This window comes from Embiotoca jacksoni, unplaced genomic scaffold (assembly GCF_022577435.1).
Source record: "Embiotoca jacksoni isolate LCO1_2020_lvr unplaced genomic scaffold, fEmbJac1.0.p SCAF_16, whole genome shotgun sequence".
NCBI classification, from domain to species: domain Eukaryota; kingdom Metazoa; phylum Chordata; class Actinopteri; family Embiotocidae; genus Embiotoca; species Embiotoca jacksoni.
The window spans coordinates 3403194-3425000 of record NW_027185296.1 but is presented as its reverse complement, the minus strand read 5'-3'; the positions used below and the strand labels follow the sequence as shown (position 1 = coordinate 3425000).

Genomic DNA, 21807 nt, shown 5'->3' with positions numbered 1-21807 from the left:
CTGCTGCTTCGCGTTCTTTCTCCATCTCTACTCCCGTCTGCTCCAGGTTGTTTGAATGATGCAAAGCCTGTGGCCTGTATGTTTTTCTTTGTTTAGATGTGTGTTACTGAATTCAATGTGTACTGCATGTGGCAGAGGGTTCGGATTACGAGCGTGCTAAAAATTCAAAAACAGGACAAACGTGAACTGTGCAAAGATTCTTTATGTTGCAGGATCGCCTCAACTGATTGGCAAATATTTTGTCCTAGAACTACAAATCAAGTCTCAGATTTCACTCCCTTTTTCGACCTTGTCTGTGTGTGTATAATGTGTGCGTGCCTGAGTTCTCATTTCATAAATGCCTCTGACCCTTTTGACCTGGTTAATACAAAGTCAACAGAGGCTCAAGAGAAACTGTCAAAATTTCCTGCATTTCTTACCTGACTAGCTTGTTAACTTTCTCCTTTTGCCTTACAAAACAACAGCAAACTCAAGGTAAAGACCTCTTAAGCCTCCAAGTTTTTCTATATTTCTCAGTTGCCCTTGTCTTTTCCTTGCTCGCTGCAGCACTGTGGTTTAGTGTGAGCAGCGCTGAGCCTCTCTGAGCTTGCAAATCCAGTGCAGCCATGCCACTGAATGAGACTGACCACCCAGTTACCCAGTGAGAATGCTCTGTGGGAGAGAGTTTGCATGTTCCTGGGTGCATGTGAATATTACACATTGAATCTAAAAAGTGAATCTTTAGTGCTTTCAAAACTGCAAAGCAGGTACAGCTACTGCTCACTATTGGCACTATAAGTACATTAAGAGAGTAACATCTTGAAACCTTTACAGACCTTCAACTTAAAGTAAAAAATAATATCTGTATACTTCAACAGTCAATGAAAAAAGGAGTTAAACCACAAACAAGAAAAAGATAGACAACTACATGCCTAAATAATGGAAAAAAATTCACACTGTAATGTGAGACAATAAATGTAACGTAGGACTATAAAATCCTACATTTCCAAGCATTGCCCATGTTGGGTTTCCCTGCATCAGATGTAAAACTAAATAACGACAAAACTAAGCATATTCAGAATTTTTTGAATCCTAAAATTGATTTACACAAGTTTCCCATGTTTCCACATGGGACACGTGATTACATGTATGACACTTGTGCCACATGTTGCAACGTATGATAACATAGGAAAAATATTTGGAAAAGTTTTGACATGGGAAACTACATGATCTTCACATAACACAGATGAAAATCTTCCAAAACCACGAGTCTTTGCACATGTAAAATTCATGTGGTCTTTTTTCTGTAAGGGTGATGGAAAATGAAGGATATGTGCCACAACGTGACAGAAACACAAATAAATAAAACTGCCCATGGTAAAATATCAGTTTATTTTTCTTAAGATTTGTTTTGCTAAGTATAGAGATGAAGCAATGAGTTGATAATTGACAAGTTGATTGATAGAAAAAATAATGAGGAACTACTTTGATTATTGTAATTCAAAACTTAATTTTGAAGACAAAAATAGCCACAATTCAAAAGTTCTCATAAGTAGATGGAGTTTTGTCGGTTTTCAATGACAGTAAGCTGAATATTTTTAGGTCAGGTATTTTAAAATGCCACTGAAAATAATAATTGATTTCAGCCCTGGTGAAAACTAAAAACTAAAAGTGATAGCTTTTCACTGATACATTCATCTTTGGAACAGAAATTTATTGCACGCTGTCAGGACAGTGATGATTAGTACAGAGTGCAGGTTATACTTTATAGCACTAGTCTAGTGTGGAATCAGCGTCTACTATATGTGTCAATGTGGGTGTCCTGACTTGTGTGTTTGTCTCTCCTGACACACTTTCCCTCGTCTGCATGCTAAACTTCACTCAGTAGACTGACAGCTGTGACTCTCGAGCCTCACAGTTTTTGACACAACTGAACTTCTCCCTGCCTGTCTGCCATGAGGCATTTGACCTTACTGTGACCTCCCCTTGATCCCTGTGGACCTTGGAGGTCAGCGTCTGGCAGCAAGTCAGCACACCTTCACTCTCCAGCTAATGGAAAATGTGAAAACATACACAAACACTCACCGACTGTGAGGGCAAAAACATCCACCAACTGGAAAAGTTATCCAAGCGATGGCTTCGTTCCTTCACTCATATTGTCAATTGGTAAACACTCTCCAATTGGTTTATATTTGTGTGGATTAGAATTTTGGATCTGGCCGAGGGCTGAAGACCACAGGATCCGCAGCTGCTCATCTTAATAGCAATGAAATGGGGCTTAACATAGCAATGCGCTTACTCCACCTAGCACCAGCCAAAAATACATAGTTTACTTTCATTTAGCAGGGATGGAAAGAGGACAGGGAGAGGTGGCTGCTCTCAGCAGGTGCTTGGGGCAGGGATTTAGCAATGCTTGCAGTCTGAGGAGCAGCTATGCTAATGGTGACAGGATTTGTGGATGAGTGAGGCGTCTTATCAGGCCATGCACTCTGTGGGAGCTTTTGGCAGTCATACCTGCCACCACAGGTACTTATTTATACATCGTACATTTTAAAACTCTGCCTCCCAGCTGGGCTGTCTCTCCGGCCCACCCCTGCATGGGGATGGATCTTTTTCTTTCAAGCCACAATCACTATTAGCTCCTTACACAAAATATATAAATATCCTACTGAAACTGTCTTTCTCTGGCCTTAAACCCTTTGCCGCTGTTGCTGTTTCTTCCTGTTAGTCTTGTGTTTCATTGTTGTCCGGTTGGCTGAGACATTCGTATTGGATTACTTCTCCTATTCAGTAAAACCTTCTGCAGCTGTAAATTGAAATGAACGATTTTAAAGTGTTTCATGACTCTGGTTATGTTTTAGAGGAGACCTTCAGACTACAGTAGCTGCTGTTGTCTGTGAGCAGTTTTTTATTATTAGACTGCATGCATTTGTGTCCGTATAGACCCTCTCCGTGCAGACAGAATGGCTGGAACCATGTTACACAGTTTGATATATTTACTACCGAGTCTCAGTGGTGAGGTTAGACCAGCTGGAGGCCAGAGACTGGGTCATTTCCTGAACCACGGTGGCGTCTCTTATTGGAAACCGCTTCAATCTTCTTTGGGACTTCCACTGCAGCAAATAACCAGCCCCATATGTGGAAATGAACTGTGCCTCTGTCTTTCTTTTTTTTAGCATGTTTCAAGCTAAATTCATTTTGGAGAACATGGGCAGTAAATTTTGAGGTGCGTGTTTTTTGTTAGCTCGGCCTGTTTCGGGTCGGCTCCTGAAAGGCTCTGGGGAGCAGCAGATGTAGCTGTACAGTGTAGATCACGGTGCAGCTGAGTAGGCCATCCTTGTCCGGCCCTGCAGACCACCGGAGCTACTGTCTGTCCATTATCAGCACATTCATCAGACTGACAGACATATGGGGACCATCATCACATGGAGACCAAACCAGAACATTCTTCACTTGATGTAACATTTGCCAGACCAAAAATCAGCCTTCAAATGTAACTACTGCACCAGATCTTTTACAAAAAAAACTGGCCAAGCCTCTGCACTATGCAGTATTTGCAATTTATAAAAACATGATTATCCAGATTATGTAACATTTGTCGAGTAACACAATTGAAATGCCTCTTAATTTCTTAGTTTTAACATTTAAAGGATAGTTCACCGTCACAGGTCATTGGTTACTTTTTGATGTTTCTGTTTGGGCAAGACAACTTTTACACTCTTATTAGTAAATTAAGTTTGGTGCCCTTACGTTATCCACACGCACCCGCTTTACGGGGCAAGAGTCATTGAAGGATGACAACTGCTAGCATTTTTGCTCCCTGCTAATTTGTTTTTACCATGCAAACTGTAATTGCAATGGTATCGAAAAGACAATGACTGTGGGTTAGAAAACTTTGGTTTATGAGTTTTTACAAATTGACACATCTCATAATGACTAAAAATGACACCTGTTGTCTAATAATTACACTGGCATTGAGCTGTACTCGTATTTCTCTGGACGATGAAAAGAGTTGGTGTAGGTCTTGATGGAGGCAGGTAACAGTTGCAGAACTGTAATATAGAATAATTTTGTGTAGTAACTTATTTTGAAGAGATTCTTATGCATTTTGCATGAATGTTCAGATGAAATGTCTTATTTTGGTAAAACGTTGATGATACTTATATTATAAAGTTTTACATTTTTCTAATCACAAATTCTCACACCAACAGACGTGAAAGAATAAATCATCAGGTTGATGAATTTTTCTTTTTGCTGAAGAACGATTTGTTAGTTTTGGAATTGTGTCGTGTCGTTCTTCACTGTTTACATTCCTCTGGCGTAAAAGTAGACAGCGCGAGGCTACCAAAAACTAACCTTCTGACACCTTCGTCTGTGTCAGTCAGACACTCACCTCCCAAAACTTAAGAGGCACAGTACACTAAGGAGACGCTAATGGTCCAAACAGGACCCATAAGCAGCTCAACCTAGACTCTGTGGTGTAGTTTTTCACGGCTGGAAAATTATTGGCCTTGTTTTTGTGTTGATGACACATCTGGGTGTACTTTAGCCTCAGCTGTGCTCACGCACATTTCCTTTGAGATGAATGCTAGCATTAGCAATAACTTAGACACTCCTAAAATAATGTCCAATGAAAGTGATTAATGTTACTCACACAACTGTAGCGGTAACAGACAATCTGACAGGTGTTAGAGCTGAAAATTGCTCCAAGAGAGCTTCATTGTGCATGTGTGTGTGTGTGTGTGTGTGTGTGTGTGTGTGTGTGTGTGTGTGTGGCTGTGTGTGGCTGTGTGTGGGTGTGTGCAAGCAAATGAAGACATACAGTATGTCACAGGTCCCAGATTTCTCAAAGCTTATAGCTTTAAATGAATTGTGGATTTGTACATTAACATGTCAGTGCAGTGCAGCTGGCATATGTTGTACCTGGCTCCAATGTAGAGCGTCCGATTGACTTGGAGGATCCTCTGGACGTGCAGAGGCTCTTGTCTCAGCCATGTTCTGTGCGGTCGGCCCAGAAACACAGGGTACCTTCTCACCACTGCGGGTGAATGAGAGACAGAAACACACAACAGATGAGCTTAAACTGACATCCATCTTTGACAAAAAAAATAGTCAGCATAAAAGTGGCTTTTGTGTTAGTTTGTTTTGACAGTTGAGCAGTGGTAACAGGTTTTCAAGGTGAAGTGTAGACATGTTTGAGATCTGCATTTGAAAGAGCAGCACACCGAGACACGGCGGGGAGCACAAACAAATAATCTGAAAATGAAAGATGTCTGAACCACACCTCACATGTCGTTACATTCACAAGTCTGAGATTCACTTTTGATGAATTGTTCATTTACATGCTGCCTTCTTGCTGACAAGTTTGACAACACATGTTCCGCCAACTGATGCAGATAATTCAAAAGGTAGAGACGCAAACATCAAAAAAGGTAAAAAATAAATAAGAAAAATGTGGACAATGTGTGCTGTACATCAGGGAGAAATCAAAGATAAAAGTGATGAAAAGAAAGAACACTTTTGATCATGTGCCACAGATGTGCAAAAATACAGAGAAAAATGAAAGTGAAAAGAGAAGCAGAAATAAAAGCTACATACAAATAAGATGATTACTGTGGAGAAGCAGTATGGCTATCTGTCTTTGACCTTGACTTGAGGTGAAGGAGAGCATTTGTATCTGATATCCTCTCATCTGCTCTCCACTCCGCCATCATTATTTCTTTATATTCCATCCAATATTCAACTTATTTTTTTTTTCTTTCTTTTTGGCTCAATATTTTGTCTTCTCCCTCTTTATTTCCACATGCCGTAAGTAGTGTCTGCATCCTTCTGTGCTGAGACCCACTCTTTTCTGTCTTTATCATCCACTTTTCTCTGCACACATCCCTCTATTTATCTTGTCTGTCCCTTCAGCCTTCTGAATAACTTTTACCTTCTATAAACTACAGCTCTTGAGTCTAAGACTTGAGGCAGCCGAGCCGGCGTAGCTCTCACTAGTTTGACAAACTCTGCACTCTACTGTGTGGTATTGATACTGAAAGAAGGGTTTGGGCTTAGCTGGGAAACCATCAGTCAATATTATTGAATTCCAATCAATCAAGGTCTGGGCTGAGCCGGAGACTGCCAAGCTGATATGGAGACGGCAAGTCTGAGTGTTCGAGGAGCTGCGTCTCTGAGCGTGTGTGTGTGTGTGTGTGTGTGTGTGTGTGTGTGAGGGCGGGGGGGGGGGGGGGGGGGGGGGGGGGGGGTCATGAATGCAAGAGCCCCTTCCTGCGTTTTGGTCTCATTCCTGAGTGCGACCCCACACTTCCTGGCCTGGACACCAGTCAACACCCTTTGTGTGAGAAACTGTCTGACCTCTGCAGGCCACACGATGATCCGGCGTCTCCTCTGTACCCATGATTCATCACCATGCGTGTTTGGCAACGACCCAACACTTCACACATCATGGCCCGGGTGAGAGGAACGTAAGAAAGTAGGAGGCTATAGGGCGAAAAAGTCAGATGGTCATTACCTTCAGTGGGGATGAAGTTGAGGGGCCCTGGCTCCTCTGGGAATGCCGGGCTCGCCGTGCGGAGCAGCCAACACAGCAGGAAGAAGGAGGGAGTGGCCACGGCTGCCATAGCAATACAACTGTGGAGTCTGTGGAAACATAAAAGATAAAGATAGAAAAGGAGTGAGTTGTGAGACTCCGTACACAGACAGACAGAGACACATTCACTCAGTCAATCACTGACTGGCTAACTAACTAACTGGCAGGTTGGTTTTCTCCACTGAAGTTCTTTCAATTCCCACAGCTTCTCTTTCTCTTTGCCCTGATGTAGAGGGAGATAAATAGCTGCTTGAAGTGAGGGATTAAATCATCCACTGCGGGAGAAGTGTCCAGTCAGCTCTGAATGCAGCCAGATCACTATGGCATCACCACATCAAACATCACACCACTATGACACATCTAAAACCAATCAGAAAGAGACATCAGAGAAAAGGACACGGGGTATATCTTGGGTAAGACAAGAGGGCAGAATGTGTCCCGTACATGAATGAAACAGAGACTGAGAGGGAGCGAAGTGGTGGTTTACTTAAATTAAATTCCAGCAATGCAAATCACCTCTGACGGTATTTTCTGTCGGGCGTTACTGAGGCACATGCAAGGATGTAATTCATGAGGAAATACAAGTGACACCCAAATGAAGTTCCCCTACACAACCCATCTACAAAATGACTCCAGCACTCCGCCCCTTAAGAGAAAAGCTCTCAGAATTGCGACTGATTTAAGCCACAAACCTCAGACAGCATGACAGGCCAGTCACAACCTCTGCGTTTGTGCGAACAGGTCCTTGTTATTTCTATAAACCCTGACTCATCTGTAGTTAGCTATCAAGTTTTCCCTCTCTATACTTAACCGGCATAAAATTGTCATTTCATAGAAATTGCATGCATGTGGCACACTGTAATTTACAAAACCCCATAACTCCCCACTTATCTTATCTCAGTAATTTGCTTTGAAAATCTGGTGTAGAAGCCTTCCATCCCCATCAGTACAAAGACAAAACATTTCTCACAGTCGCGCACAATTGCAACATCTCAAATTTGAATAGTCAAGGCTGGATTTCTTTATGCAAAATGCCTCAGTATTTTACCGTGGTTACAGATACACAAAGCGTAAAATGACGCAACAAGTGTTCGGTATGATTTGCCCTTTCGGTGTCAGTCGTTATCGCTCTTTGACTCACTCTCCCTTTTCAGAGCTTTACTAGGGACAATTGCATTTTGTACTGTATTGATCCTTAAGGTTAAATAACTAAGTTAAACAAAAGTTAAAATAAACTATAAATTATTAAGTAGTTTTAATAAACAAAATCATAAAAGTACAATATACTTTATACTACAATAAAATAAGATGGAAAAAATATTAAATCACCCACACTGCAGGTCCAAAAGTATGTGGAAACCTGAACATGACTATTTATGCTTAAATCTCTTGTTCATAACCATGGAAATGAATATACTACTCTAACAGCCTCACTCTTCTGGGAAGGTTTGTCACAGGATTTTCTAATAATTTAGTAATTCAGTAAATTAATTTACATTTGTTTCATGCTAATGTTTTAGGTAATAAAAGAGAACGGTGACATACAGCACTGCACAGTCGTTACACTGAACGAGCTTCTTTCCTGCAGTCATTTTCATCCTTTCCCTCTATACACTACCCCCCCCCCCCCCACCCCACCACCCCCCCCCACCCCACACACACACACACACACACACACACACACACACACACACACACACACACAACACAAACAGCCTTTGTGCAGTCTATCGCTTTAATGGTGTCCCAGACAAAACCTTATCAGGACCCATAATCTTTATGGGAAATTTCTCAAATTTCCCTGCCCTGACATCAGAATAAAAGTGGGCGGCATGCTAATTACTCAACACCCACAAGCAAAATTACAGGAGGTGAAGGGGAAAGAGTCACGGAGGGAAGAAAGGAAGAAAGGAGGTCATGCGGTACAGAGGGAGATTGAGTGAGAGATAAGTGAGAAAGAGTAAGAAACAGAGAGAGAAGATGAGAAGTCAGGAAGCCAGTATATCCAATCAGAGATTCTATTGTTTCTGCTATTAATAATGTATGAATAAATGTCAGGCGGTACGCATTCGATTAGTATAATTAGACACCCTGGGCTATACAATTTCATGGGACAGCCGAATAAGTAGATACACAAGCATTAAAACCAGTGTGTGTGTGTGTGTGTGTGTGTGTGTGTGTGTGTGTGTGTGTGTGTGTGTGTGTGTGTGTGTGTGTCTGTGTGTGTGTGTGAGTGTGTGTGTCTGTGTGTGTGTCTGTGTGTTGTGTAATGGTTCTGAGCCAAAGCATCTCTGTAATTATGACAAATGGCTACAGCCGAGTCCATTCAGAGGCATCGCTGCATGGTACAAGCTGTACAGTAGTTTGCCATTATCATTTAGCGGAGCACACTGCAAGTCCCATATACATTTTGCCATTTGGAGGAGACACTAATTCAAAATATTCAACCCCAGGGTGCAACAGCGATCCATGTTTGAAATGGCAATAGATGTCACTGAAGTCACATTGAAGTTGGCACAATGTGTGGGCTCCATGGGTTTTAAATTAAATGTTAAAAACTGTACTATACAGCAAATTGTCAGTTCTTTCAACGGGGTCCTGGGAGAGGGAGTTCTTTAGCTTCCAGTGTCGTGCCAAACATTTGGAGATTTAGCTCGGTTTCAGGAACAGCCTTGTTAGTATTAACAATTAAGATGGCAAATGACGATAGTGGAGGATAAATGCAAACGATACCCGATTGAGAGTAACTTAAGTCTGAGCCTTAACAGCCCAACAGCTCCAACAATCTTTTGTTTCCCTACTGAAATGGGACTCGCTACACTCACTTCAACGGAGTTTACACAGACTTGTTAATTTGTCTGAGTCCACCACCCCAGATCAATTTGATTATGGTGTCTAGGCAGGTAATTTCCTAAACAAAGTCATTAGGAGATCATTTAGCTGCCACACAGGTGAGGTTGTGGGGGGGGGGGGGGGGTTGAGGTTGCAATATCTCCATGGACCTCATCAACGCCACCCCAGAATGACCCGCATGTGGCCAACATAGATAACAAATCACCATTAAATCAATGCGGTCTTGTGTCTTAAAACAAAGTGTTAACGATGGCTAATGCTGATCTGATATAGATTTGAGTCAGACTAAAGAACAGGGACCTAAAGCAGAAGAGGAACCGGTTTCATGGCAAAAAAAAAAAGACATGAGGAATGTGTGTGCCTTTCAATTGGACGCTGGTTATAGAAAGATGGTGACCCTCGATTGCAGGGGTCTGGGTACTTTGCATTCAAATAGAAAACCTCATCATCAAATGAAGGTAATATACTCTGAAATGCTTTTGTCACATTACGGTTGCCATGGTTCTCATTTTCTCCTCTCCTCAGCATTTTCCCCTTTTTTTCTCATTGTGCAGCGGCCTTTCTATTTCTCTGCCTTCGCCCCAGTCTCCATGATGTAAACGTTCTCAATGTGTTTCCCTTACACAGCCGTGAGGTACTTGCAATGGAAATTGGACTAAGGTTTGAAAGAAAACCAAGATTATGCATGTCCTAGTTATAGGACAAATGGTAATGAAATCAAGCAGTCTTAATGGGGACACAGTGGTTGTGGTATTTATGATTAAAATATTTAACAGGGAGGTTGACAAGTATTATGCAGAGGTATCAGCACGCAGTACTCAAGTAATAGTGTATAATATAATCCCCTTTCACACTGGTCGCCCAGCTTCAAAAAAGCCTGAGCAGAGGAAGAATGAATATAAACATGATCTATTTCTATTCCAATCCTTTTGTCATCATTTTACAAGGCAAATTATATTTTTCTGTTCACCCAAAAATGTATTGCGTGCTGTATCATATGCACTTTGCATAGTAACCGTGGCTCACACAACGGCTTTCTCAGGAGATGCATTGCGAGAGGGAACAGTCTCAAGGATGAACCCACAGAGTATGTCTTGACACTGCAGTTCACTGAGGGATTTAGCCCCTTTTAGCTCATTGTTTTGGTTTTACAATCCACAACGTTACTGTTTTGGTTCCGTCTCAGTGCTCTCATACCGTGTTTTCAGTGAAAACGCTCTTATGAACATATTGTACGCCAGGGATCTCCAACCTTTTTCCTCTGAGAGCTACTTTGACTAAGAACATAAACAGGGAGTGAACACTGGACTTATATTCATCAGATAGCCAGGACCACAACTCTAGATGAACGGTGACATCAGCATCTGCCTGATGAATAAATAAAAAACAAATGTGTAGCTTGACCGGCTGTTAAGTCAGTATGCCAGTGTTGGGTTTACAGCTACCTGCAGTCCCAGGTCGATGATTTCATCAATTAATGGAGGTTAAAAGTTTGCTGAAGTGCAGTCATTCTTGGTTTTCTGTGATCAGTATATTAATACACAAAGATCCGAGTATGGACATTATCCAAGAGATCTGAGCTTTGTTTGAAATATGTATTGTCCTCTGTGACGTGATAGTTGTATATTGGAAGTAGTAGTAGTAATAGTAGAAGTAGAAGCTATGCTGGCAGTAGAGGATGATGTTCTCGCAGAAGCCTGGTTTAATGCGGTCCAATTTACAGTTTCAAATAATGCCGTGTGAGGAAAAGAAAAGCCTGCAGATGATACTGGACGGGAGACAACAATAACCTAAAACATTTTACCGTTTAAATAACCTTTGTTATTGTAAGGGAGACACTCAACCACCAAAAGACTTTGAGCCTGATCCTTAAAACACTCCATAACTTTTAAAGAGGAGTAAATGCTCAAAGAAATACTACTCTGCCTCAGGCACAAGGGTGAACTCCAGTGCGCTGACCTTCAGGGTTCGGTATATGAGACAGTGCTGGTACATGAGGAAGGGTATTAAGTAAGCAGTGGAGAATTTTATGATTGTTCTGTTTTCTTTATGTGGACTTAAAGACACCTCATAGATCTCCCAGAGACTGGCCTAATTGTCATATTAGTGAGCGAGGAGAGGTTGCTTTATGGAGTGTGTAGAATCAATGCTGGCCTGATGCAGCTTGGATCTTCTTCAGGCAGCAATAAGACGGTGTATGTAGCAGGGATGTGAGGAGGGAAGAGAATATAGAATAATTCCTTGAATTACAATAGGGCTTTCGCACCATTTGGTGCTCGGGCACTAATAAGACGCGAGACTGAAGGTTGGGAGCAAGGGTTTAAGGCAAAGATGGAAATGAACACAGGCAACAAAAACAAAAAAAAACTGGGGTGGCAGAACAACAAGAGGACGAGGCAGGACAAAGAAAGTGACTAAAATAATGCACCGCAGGGAGTGACGAAGAGAAACAGAGGTGAAAGAGAGACAAGTGAGGCATTCAAACAGTGAAGGAGAGTCACACCGGAAATATACACAGTGAAGCCAAAGAATGTCGGGGATAAGAGAGACAGAAAGACAAAGGCACAGAAGACAGGAAACGCGCAGAGCCAATAGTTCTCTTGCATTGCCAGATTTATCTTCACCCTGAGCCAAGAGTAGACTAGTGGGAAGAACCTTCTGGCTCTGCACTGGTTTGCAATATCTAAAGTGATGATATTTTTCTGTATCTCTGTATGTGTGGGAAAGTGGGTAGAGGGGTCAATAGTTTGACCACTGCAGTTCAGATTGTTCAGATGTTCCCTCACAATGCAGAAACATCAGCCACCTTACCATAAATATGCTGATGACACACTGATGTAACCATCTTTGAACCCTGGAGACCTCAACTGTATAATGTCAGTGGTTTAGTGTATTAAAGACATAATTAGCTGGATGAGCCACCACTTCCAGAAACTCAACAAAGACCAAACCAAATTAGTGCTAAACTGCTGTGGTAGAAAACATCTTCTCATTAATGTCTTTGTCTCTGGAAGTACAGTACCACAAAGGTCATGAATCGGAGTGCCATTGTTAATTACAACCTTATGCTCCAGAGCCACATCACTATTAAAACAACATATTTAACCTTAAAAATACATCTAAGTGAGTTTGTGTTCGTGCGTGTATCCACTTTTCTTGACTTGGATCATTCGTATCACCAGAATTATTTTTTATTTCTTGGAGAACTTTTTTTTTAAAGTCTTGCTTTCTTCAACATCTGTGAATCGCACACATGTCCTGTGTTAAAACAAAAGTCAACATTGTAAGTAATACGTTAGCTTGCATTACATATTTAAAGTAATAATCTGAAAGATTTTAATTTAAATAAAAGTCGAGATGAGTCAGAAGGAGGTAACACAATGGTGATCGAACCTTTGACACAAGCAGTATATACACACACGCACACACGCACGCACACACACACACACACACACACACACACACACACACACACACACACACACACACACACATACACACCAAAACAAAACAAACAAAAAAAACCAACTCCTGTCTTCTGGGCTTGTTAGTGCCTTCACTAAAGCCAGACCACAGTCTTTCCCCACTATCTATCTCTCAGGCCAAATGTAAAAATGATGCAGGAATTCCCTCCAAAACGGCGAAATGCACACAATTTCATCCCTTTGCTTGGAACTTGAGCGACCCGGGGTCTGTTTACTGGAAATTTGCATCACCATGAAATCCTGGAGCCTCAATAACATCACACACATTTAAAGAGAGAGAGAGAGGGAAAAGAACAGAGAGACAAGAGGGGGAGTGCACAGTAAATGAAAAATGAAGAGTGACCTTTCTGCACAGAACACTGATTTTCCCATGCGCTGAGAAACAGCACAGATTTATGTGGTGAGAAATATGTGGAGTATGTGCAGCAGTACAAAACATTTCGCTCCTCTTTTGTCAGAATCAAATCATGAAAATGTCGGCTCTGTCTCTGCTACCTGACTACTACTTCGGTTGTTACAGTATCTTCTTTACACAGTACCATGTGTCTAATGGATATATAATTTCAGGGGATTTAAAGGTTGGTGCTGGAATAAGATAATCTTTGACTCTCTTGCTAAGATGTGGATGTGCTTCCATTAATGGGTGAGAAGCAGCCTGATGAAAGAGTGCTGGATGAGGGAACAGTAATGTAATACTTGTAATAGCTTATTGTTGATGAATGGATATCTTTGAGCATTACTGGAGCTCTCCCTGGAGTTGTGTCACCGTCATTAACCTTCACAGTCCTCAAAATTACAGCTGCCAAGACAGAATAGCTGTAGTCACAATCAAGGAGGAGCAGAACAAAGATTTTACAGCGCTGTCTGGGAACATCTCCATGAGTCTGCAGGTTAATTCTTATTTTGTGATTCAAGAAGACTCTCCAACAAGAAGTACTGAGATAAATCTTTTATTCTCCTTTTTTAAATTATTTTTCTACCCTCCATGTTCCTTCACCTGGCTTCTTTCATCTTTTAAGTTTCCACATTTCTCTCTGATCAGTTCTGACTGTGTTCGTGATCAAACAAGGGATGCGTGAAACGCGGAGAAACATCATGTCACATCACAACAGCAGATATAGGCCTGAACTTTGGCTCCCCACCAGTTTACAACCATCATTAGCGGGGCAGGGATCAGGGGACAAGGCCATAAATCATACTCAAACCATCCATGTAGGAGGAACCCTGCAACACTGCAGTAAAAAAAAAATGAAAAGAAAACACACTCTGAGACTGACTGGAGGCTAAAAGCAACTCCATCCATCACTTGGCTGCAGGCTCCATGAAGTCAGTAAGGAAAAACACACAAGGTGATAATCTCCAACATGGTTATAAATAATATAGAAACCTTGCTAATGGCAATAAGAGGTTCTGCAGCATGACAGAAGCCCTCTTGATGTGATTATTCGGCTAAAATTCCCCTACGGACATTTATTATCCTGCATAAATACTCAGAGGTAACTCAATAGGGCAATATGTTCCCATCCAGGATCTGTTTGCCCTTTTTGCCCCGAGAATCAGGAGGAGAGGTGGATTTATTGTAATGGCAACAAGTGACTTTCAGAGGGGGCAAAGGGTCGGGTGGCGGGCAAAAATAAAACTTTTGGAGAGTGGAGGGCAATAAAAGGTGAAAAAAGACTGAAGACTGTGCTGCTCATTTCTGCACCAGTACTCAGAGTTTCATGTGAGCTTTTGCTAATAGACAGTCAGAGGATGCAAATCTCCTCCTGAATACGAAGTAAATACAAACCAATATATGGTTCACTTTGATACTTTGAATCCAGATTTCACCAAGAAAAAAAAAAAAGACTATTTCATGGCTGGGAGCAGGAACATGTTGTCATGTTGAAATTGTTGTCAGATGCAACCAGTGGCGAAAGTCACTGTGTCCAGTCAACAAATACACAAAAAACCCTATAAAATAAACCAGCTGCTGGCTGCATTTAACAAACAGCGGTATCAATCAACTGTTCCTTTAAACCTCACTATATGCAGTTTGCACATCTGTGATTGAGTAAAATAAAAAGTCAACAAATCAGATAAGACAGTACAACAGATACTTTTGGATAATGCAATGTAAGAGAAAGGTCAGCATGATATTGTCTATCTAAGCACTTCTGTTTTAGAGTGTAAGGGCGCTGTCAGGAAACACGGAGAGCTGTAGACATGTTTGGCTTCACAACAACATCTCTGTGTGCTAATGGTGTTTACCAGCTAGCTTCCTCCCTGCACAGAGCATGAAGCTCTATCAGATGAAGCCCCTGCTTGGTTCCCACTGTCAAGATATTCAGTACAAAGTTAACGATGAAATAATTCACTGTGCAGAACTGCTGTATAAGCCAGAAGCTCTAACATTCAGGAATAATAATCCCTCCGCTGTGTCCAGATTTTGTATTTATATCTACAAATTTAGCAGGAAAATCATCGAGTCAAGGGCTCCAGTGAGAACGCTGCCACCATAAACAGTATCTAAAAGCAATTTTCTCTCTCCCGACAGAGACAGGGAGGCATAGCAGAGTATCTTCTCCCAGCAGAAGGCTGACAGAGCAGGGCTGGCGCTGGTAAAGATAGAAAAGTGTAGCTGCAAGTCTGCAGCCTTTGACTTCACACGGACGTTCACGTACACGTGCGCCCTTGCTGAAGGTGTGTTCATGGAAGCTCAAACTCAGTATATTATCAGCCTCCTGGACTTGACTCACGCATGCATCACTCTGCCCTGCCCTCCTCTTTTCAAGAACACCTCTCACATTGTTTTTATCTCCTCCCATCTTGTTACCACAAATCAGACACCTGTTCATCCACTTTAGGTACATTCCACCTGTATTAATTTCAATATGAAATCATGCACTTCACTAACTCCGGGTTCCCTGCTCTGATTTATCTCCCCCTGTTGCTTTGAATGTTCTCATGCGGTGTACACACACACACACACACACACACACACACACACACACACACACTGCGGTGTCAATCAGCAGACGTCTCCAGTTGAGAACTGAGCACACGAGGCAGCTGTGAACAAAGACTCGTTCCTGCATGTGTGCTGCGCAGCAGATCCAAACTCAAAACCAACAATATACCGATATAAACATATGTACACACTCACACACACACACACACACACACACACACACACACACACACATACATACACACTTTCATTGCATTGCAGGCATAACTCCCAGGCCTGGCTGTGTGCAAGTTTGATCCCTCTCACCGTGTCTGAGAAGCATGTTAATCAGCGAAGGCGGCTGCCAGCTCAGCCATTTATGTCTCTATCTTTGGTGCTCTCACTCGCCGCGTCTAAGTCTCTCTGCCTCTATCTGCATCTATTCTCTCCCATCCGTCTTCGCTCGTGTCAAACCCGGAGCTCATTGTATTTATCTCGCATTCCTCTCCTTCTCCTGTTCTTGCTCGAGCTCTCGTCCCATCACAACAAATCTTGTCTGTCTTTTCACTCTTACATATTAATGCATCTCTACCCTGGTTCAGAATGATGGGATTTAAGACACTAAAGACTGGATAGTTTAGAAAGGCTGGTTGAAGATAGCTCACTTTCACCCACCAGCCTGACATTTTATTGCCCTCTTCTTCTTCCCTTGCGACTGTCACCCTTCATTCCTCTCCCGGCCCTCTGCTCCGAGGGCTCGGGATCTGTTTGTGGCTGCGTTAAAGTGGATTTTGTTTTGGTGACTGGATCGGAACAGGTGGCTGTGGGAAGCTGGATGACTTTTAAAGAGTCTTGAAAGCTGAAGGGTAGAAAGAAAGAGGAAGGGAAGATGGCAAGAGAGATGTAGTGATTAAGTCTTTACATAGACGGTTCCTAAGCAGATTTCAACCCAAGCACTCAGTTATAAGCCATGAGGTGGGGGAGAGAAGGGAGCTGGTCATATCAGAGCAGACACCGATAACAATGGGTCGACAGATGACAGGGAAGTTGAGCGGAGGGGGGTCGGAAAAGGGTAAATTAGAGGAGAAGGAGAACATGACAAAGTGTTCTAAGTGCAGTCAATTTAGGGAGGCGAGTATTCAACAGCTCCACATGTGAAGAGCGTAAGCACAAAGGGGGCTATTTAGCTTTATTAAACAATGGTGTGGAGAGTGCCAGAGACACAAATTAAAAGAGATGTTGCTTCATCGACCTGAATGACCGAGGCAGACGGTCAAAGAAGATGTGTTCTGGTTGACAGTCTCTTTTCTTTATTTTACCCCACAAGGCCCTCAAGCCTTGGCCTCCATTTGTGGTGTCGCACTTAGAAATAAATGCATTCACATGACACACTTTACAGATAACATCTCAATGGGGTTTTCTCTGCTCAGTCGCCCAGTAACATCCACTTCTATTTGCATAAAACAGGCTCAAGCTCGAGCCTTCTCGTCGCACTGCAATTGCAAGGATGTTCAACAATTTCATTTACTACCTGGCATCTTACGGAGCGGATAAAATCAATAAAAGCCATTTCCTTTGAAAGTCAATGGCCCCCGCTTTGGTTGTCAAGTTAATTCAATAAAACTAGGGATGAAAAAAACAGGCGCCAGAGAAACACATTGGTGAACTCTCACTTATATGACACGGGACTAGCGGAAGAAAAGTATGTAGACCAGAGCAGCTCAGGTAAGGTATGCAGGACATTAGTTGATTTGATTGTGAAGGTTGGAGTACAGCACATGCTCAAGGATGTGAGGTTGAAAGGCTGTACGGTGGAGTTATTCACTCCGTGTTACCTGTCATGAAATCAGTGGAGAGGAATGAAGCAGCTCATCTGGGCTTTTTAAATCCCACATAACAAAAACAAGAATCCAACACACAGCTCCATCAGGCCTCTCGCTCATCTCCCCATTAAAGCTCCGGTCTGGTACACAGATTCTTTGTGCTCCTTCCACTCAGGCAGATACAGACATTATTTTGCACTCTGAATAACAGGGTAAGTGGCTTGTTTATTGATTGGTCTTTCTCCGGGCTTTTGAGCAACAGGGTATAACGCCGCACAGCCAAAACAGACAGGAGACGAACCCCCTGCTGCAGCCGTTGACAGAGGCTGCCATTTAAAAACGCGGAGAAGAGGACAAACAACAAGGTGTTGAAGCAAATTGCCCAGATTGGTTTCACCAGACCTTTTACTCCACCACTCTCTCCTGCTTGAATATCATGACAAAGATAACCCAAAAAGATAAAAAAAAAAAAAAAAAGGGAATGCTTGAAGGATTGCTGTCCAATTTTGCATGAAAGTAAAATTCCTTGCTTGGATACTCTTACAGAGTTACATATCCTCAATCTGGGGTTCCAGGAACTGTTTTGTGACGAAGCAATTTGCCCAATGTTCTTAAGAGCAGCTTGGTTTCGTGCTGCTGAAGTTTCCAACATTTCCAAGACTGATTGGTCCTGAGAAAATGTAAATATGATGAGTGTAGGCGGACATACTGAAAGCAGTAACACAGTACAGTAACTCCGGGAAACACATCATGGCCTCAGGCTGTGCGGCTTTCTGGACCATAATGGCTGTCGGTTGAAAAACGCCTCTTTTCACAACGTCTGTCTGTATCTTAGACCGATATAGGAACTAAAGACTCTGTTTGATTCTGATGGACACAAATTGATTGAAAGTAAAAGAAACCACACAATCAGATTTTTTTTTTTTTTAAACACTTAATGTAAGAAGCTTCCCTGCTCGCTCAGACAGCAATCTCAGCCAGCAAAAACAAAACCTCGCTGTGGGAACGGAGTGAATGGAGCCAAGGCATCAAATTGTTGTGAAGTGTTAGCTGTGCATATGACAACACCCTGCCGAAATGCCTGATGTAATATATATGTAAGTTATACATGCAGAAAGAATAAATTGAATAACGTGTGCATTTTGAACTGGTCAGTGAACAGCAGGTAGCAGCAGTCTGTTCTGCACATGTTCATGTTTCTGCTTGAGCATAATGCTGAAGAGGCTCCATACGGTGACATTTAACGTTTATATTTTTAATAGTTTGTAATTTATCTTGTCAAACTGCATACTTACAGTCCTACAAAGATAAAATACATTACATGACACCTTACGAAAAAGGTACAGAAACATTACATGCCATTTAACTGCTCTTCACGCAATTCAAAACTCTTACTGGAAATAAAAACGTGTCCCGTACAGCAGAAATCACTAAACACAAGTGAGAAGTACCATAAAGATTTTGGCACACATGAAAGTAGAGAGCATGTGCTGTTTTGTCAGTGCACATGGCAATTAGAAGTGAAGCAATGCTCGGGGTCTGGATTGATCCAACAACAACAACCTGCCTGTTATTGACAGATCTCTGGGGTTTCACTGCTGCACAGATGCCCAGAGGCCACTTTATTGGGCCCTGGCTTTCACTTTCCCTCTCTCTCTTTCTCTCTCCCATGCTCACAGATCTTTGTGTGAGAAACAGTACAATTCAATATTGCCTCACCATTGTCAGGCTTGGTATTCTATCAACAAAGAAATCCAGCCTCAGAGCGCAAAGGCTGTTATTATTTAATTCTACCACTGCCATAACAGTTTGATAAAGACCTTCCTTCACTCTGAAACTATGGCTTTGACTCCCACTGCTTGATATTAATTCAATGCGACGTCTGAATGAAATTTCTTGCATTAATTTGATGTGAAAATAACATTTCAGACACAAATGTAATAAAATATGCAATGTGTGCCAGACCTGGTTCAACACTTAAAATATCACTGGGTTCCACTGCAGCCTGTGTGTTGTTTTAATGATTATAATAACAATTGAAAACATATTCATTATCAAAGTACACTGTACATGCTGGACCTGCTTGCTAACACTATAATGCAAGTTGCATGGATATCCTGATGGAAACATCAGTGGGTCAGGACGGTTCAACACTTTGTTCCAGACTAAAATATTTCAACAACTATCAGATGGATCGCTTTAAAATTTTGTGCAGATATCAGTGGTCCTCAGAGAATGCATCCTACTGACTTTGGTGATGCCCTGCTTTTTTAAATTTTCTATAATATATAAAGATCCATCAGATGGTTTGGCATATGATTCCCAGGTGACATATAAGAAATAATGCATTTTATTAACTGTGGTGATCCCTTGACTTTTACTCCATTGCCAACAAGTCAAATTAATAATTTGTCCAATAGTTTGGTTTCGGAACAAAAACTTTGTAAACTAATCTACTACGTCAGCATCATCACTGCAAGTATTAGCATGCTGACGCTAGTATTTAGCTCAAAACTGCCTCAGTAGAGCCTCACTGAGCTGCTCACATGGCTTCAGACTTAGTGACTGAAATGTCAGCAATAATCCTTCATTGCACAGGAAACCATTATATATAGAAAACTACGAGAATCAAGAACAGTTTCACTCTTTGCCTTTGTTGTTCTCCAAATAAATTTGTTTAGAACTTGTGCGATCATGAGTCAGACATTTTTGTAATTATACTGCCGCATTCAGCAATTAACTTGGTTAGTACAATATTACTATTAATCATCTGTGACAGGGCGAACGGTAGCACTGTTTACACAGGACTCAAGTCCTACTCAGCCAAACACTCTCCATCTGCAGCCGACATGGTCGTGGAAACAACACGTACAGCTGAAGGACAGGTGTCAAGCCTGGAAATGCTTATTGAGAGGAGGAAAAAATTAAAAGAGAGAGAATTGACATCCATCTAGAGGGGAACATGGGGGAGAAAAGGAAAAAGAAGGAAGCCGAGAGAGCAAACAAAGACAGAGAAGTGAGCTCGGAGAACGAGAGAGAAAGAGCGCATAAATGAATTTTAGAGTCAGAGCGAGATGACACAGGAAGATAAAAACGAAAATAAGAGGGTTGGATTGGAACGGCTGGAGACAAATGGAAAGATAGTGGAAAGGCTGCCTCGCCAGCAGTGTCGTAAAGCTGCGCTCTGTTGCTGAAACAGTTTGGCTCATGACAAGATAAGGACAGCCATCAAAACCTGAACCTCCATTTTTACTCATCCCAAGTGGTGGCTGAATGGCACTCCCAAAACTCTGTTTCCCACTTCTCTTATCAGGAGCTGCTGTTGTTTAAAATCACACACCGGCACAAACTCACACAAGGGAAGACATAAGCAATTAGCTGTTACAGTAGCATTAAATTGAATTTAAAGACCATTGCAAAAGGACAGACACAGTTCATCAATTTGTGTGCTGCTAAATTACACGACTAGCTTTATGAGTCTGTGGCTGTAATGGCGGCTCCATTTCTCTTTCTTTCCTCTCTCCTCTTACATTGCAGACCTCTAACCACACGAGAGGAGGGGGGTGTTTCAGAATATATGTCGTAGCCTCTGTGAGATTTTGAAACGGCTGTTCAGTGCTAATCAGAATGAGTCGTGCAGTGGGAAATCTGTCAGAGAGATTAAAAAAGTGGTGGCAGGAAGGGACAAAAGCATGAAGGAAGCAACAACGGAGGTTTGAATAACCAAACATTCAGCTATACAGTCATTCATTAACCTCAACATCCACCCCTCGCTGTGGATTTCTTCATCTTTATGTGTTGCTCTCGCTCTGTGTTTTTACAGTGAAGCCTTGCTGTGTCCCTCAATGTCAATGGGTGCTATGGCAACAAGACATTGACTCCTGCAGACTCTCAGTGAATATGGGAATCAACATGTGTTTCAGTTTGACGACATACATGTGTTTGATTTTACACCTGCTATTCAGGGATGCTCTGCTCGAGGCTTGGTGAGGGATTAACTAACCGCAAACGTGCTAAAAATCTGGGAACATGTTAGTACTAATGTGCATTACTTTGTCCAATACGGAGTTACTGAGGAGAAGGTAAAACAGCTATTTGAGCTTGAAGCTATAGATATATAATAGATATAGTCCTGTCTCATAACTG

General features: G+C 41.9%; 1 protein-coding gene across 1 annotated transcript in view; it reads right to left on the bottom strand.

Annotated features, from left to right (window-relative positions):
- sema6bb (sema domain, transmembrane domain (TM), and cytoplasmic domain, (semaphorin) 6Bb) overlaps positions 1-21807 on the bottom strand; it is a 123040-nt gene that overhangs the window by 62956 nt on the left and 38277 nt on the right. The window contains exons 2-3 of the mRNA XM_069150281.1: positions 6494-6621; positions 4903-5017 (exon numbers count right to left, since the gene is read on the bottom strand). Of these exons, the coding sequence (XP_069006382.1) occupies positions 4903-5017; positions 6494-6602 (224 nt within the window). The 5' untranslated portion in view covers positions 6603-6621. The remainder of the gene's footprint in view (positions 1-4902; positions 5018-6493; positions 6622-21807) is intronic.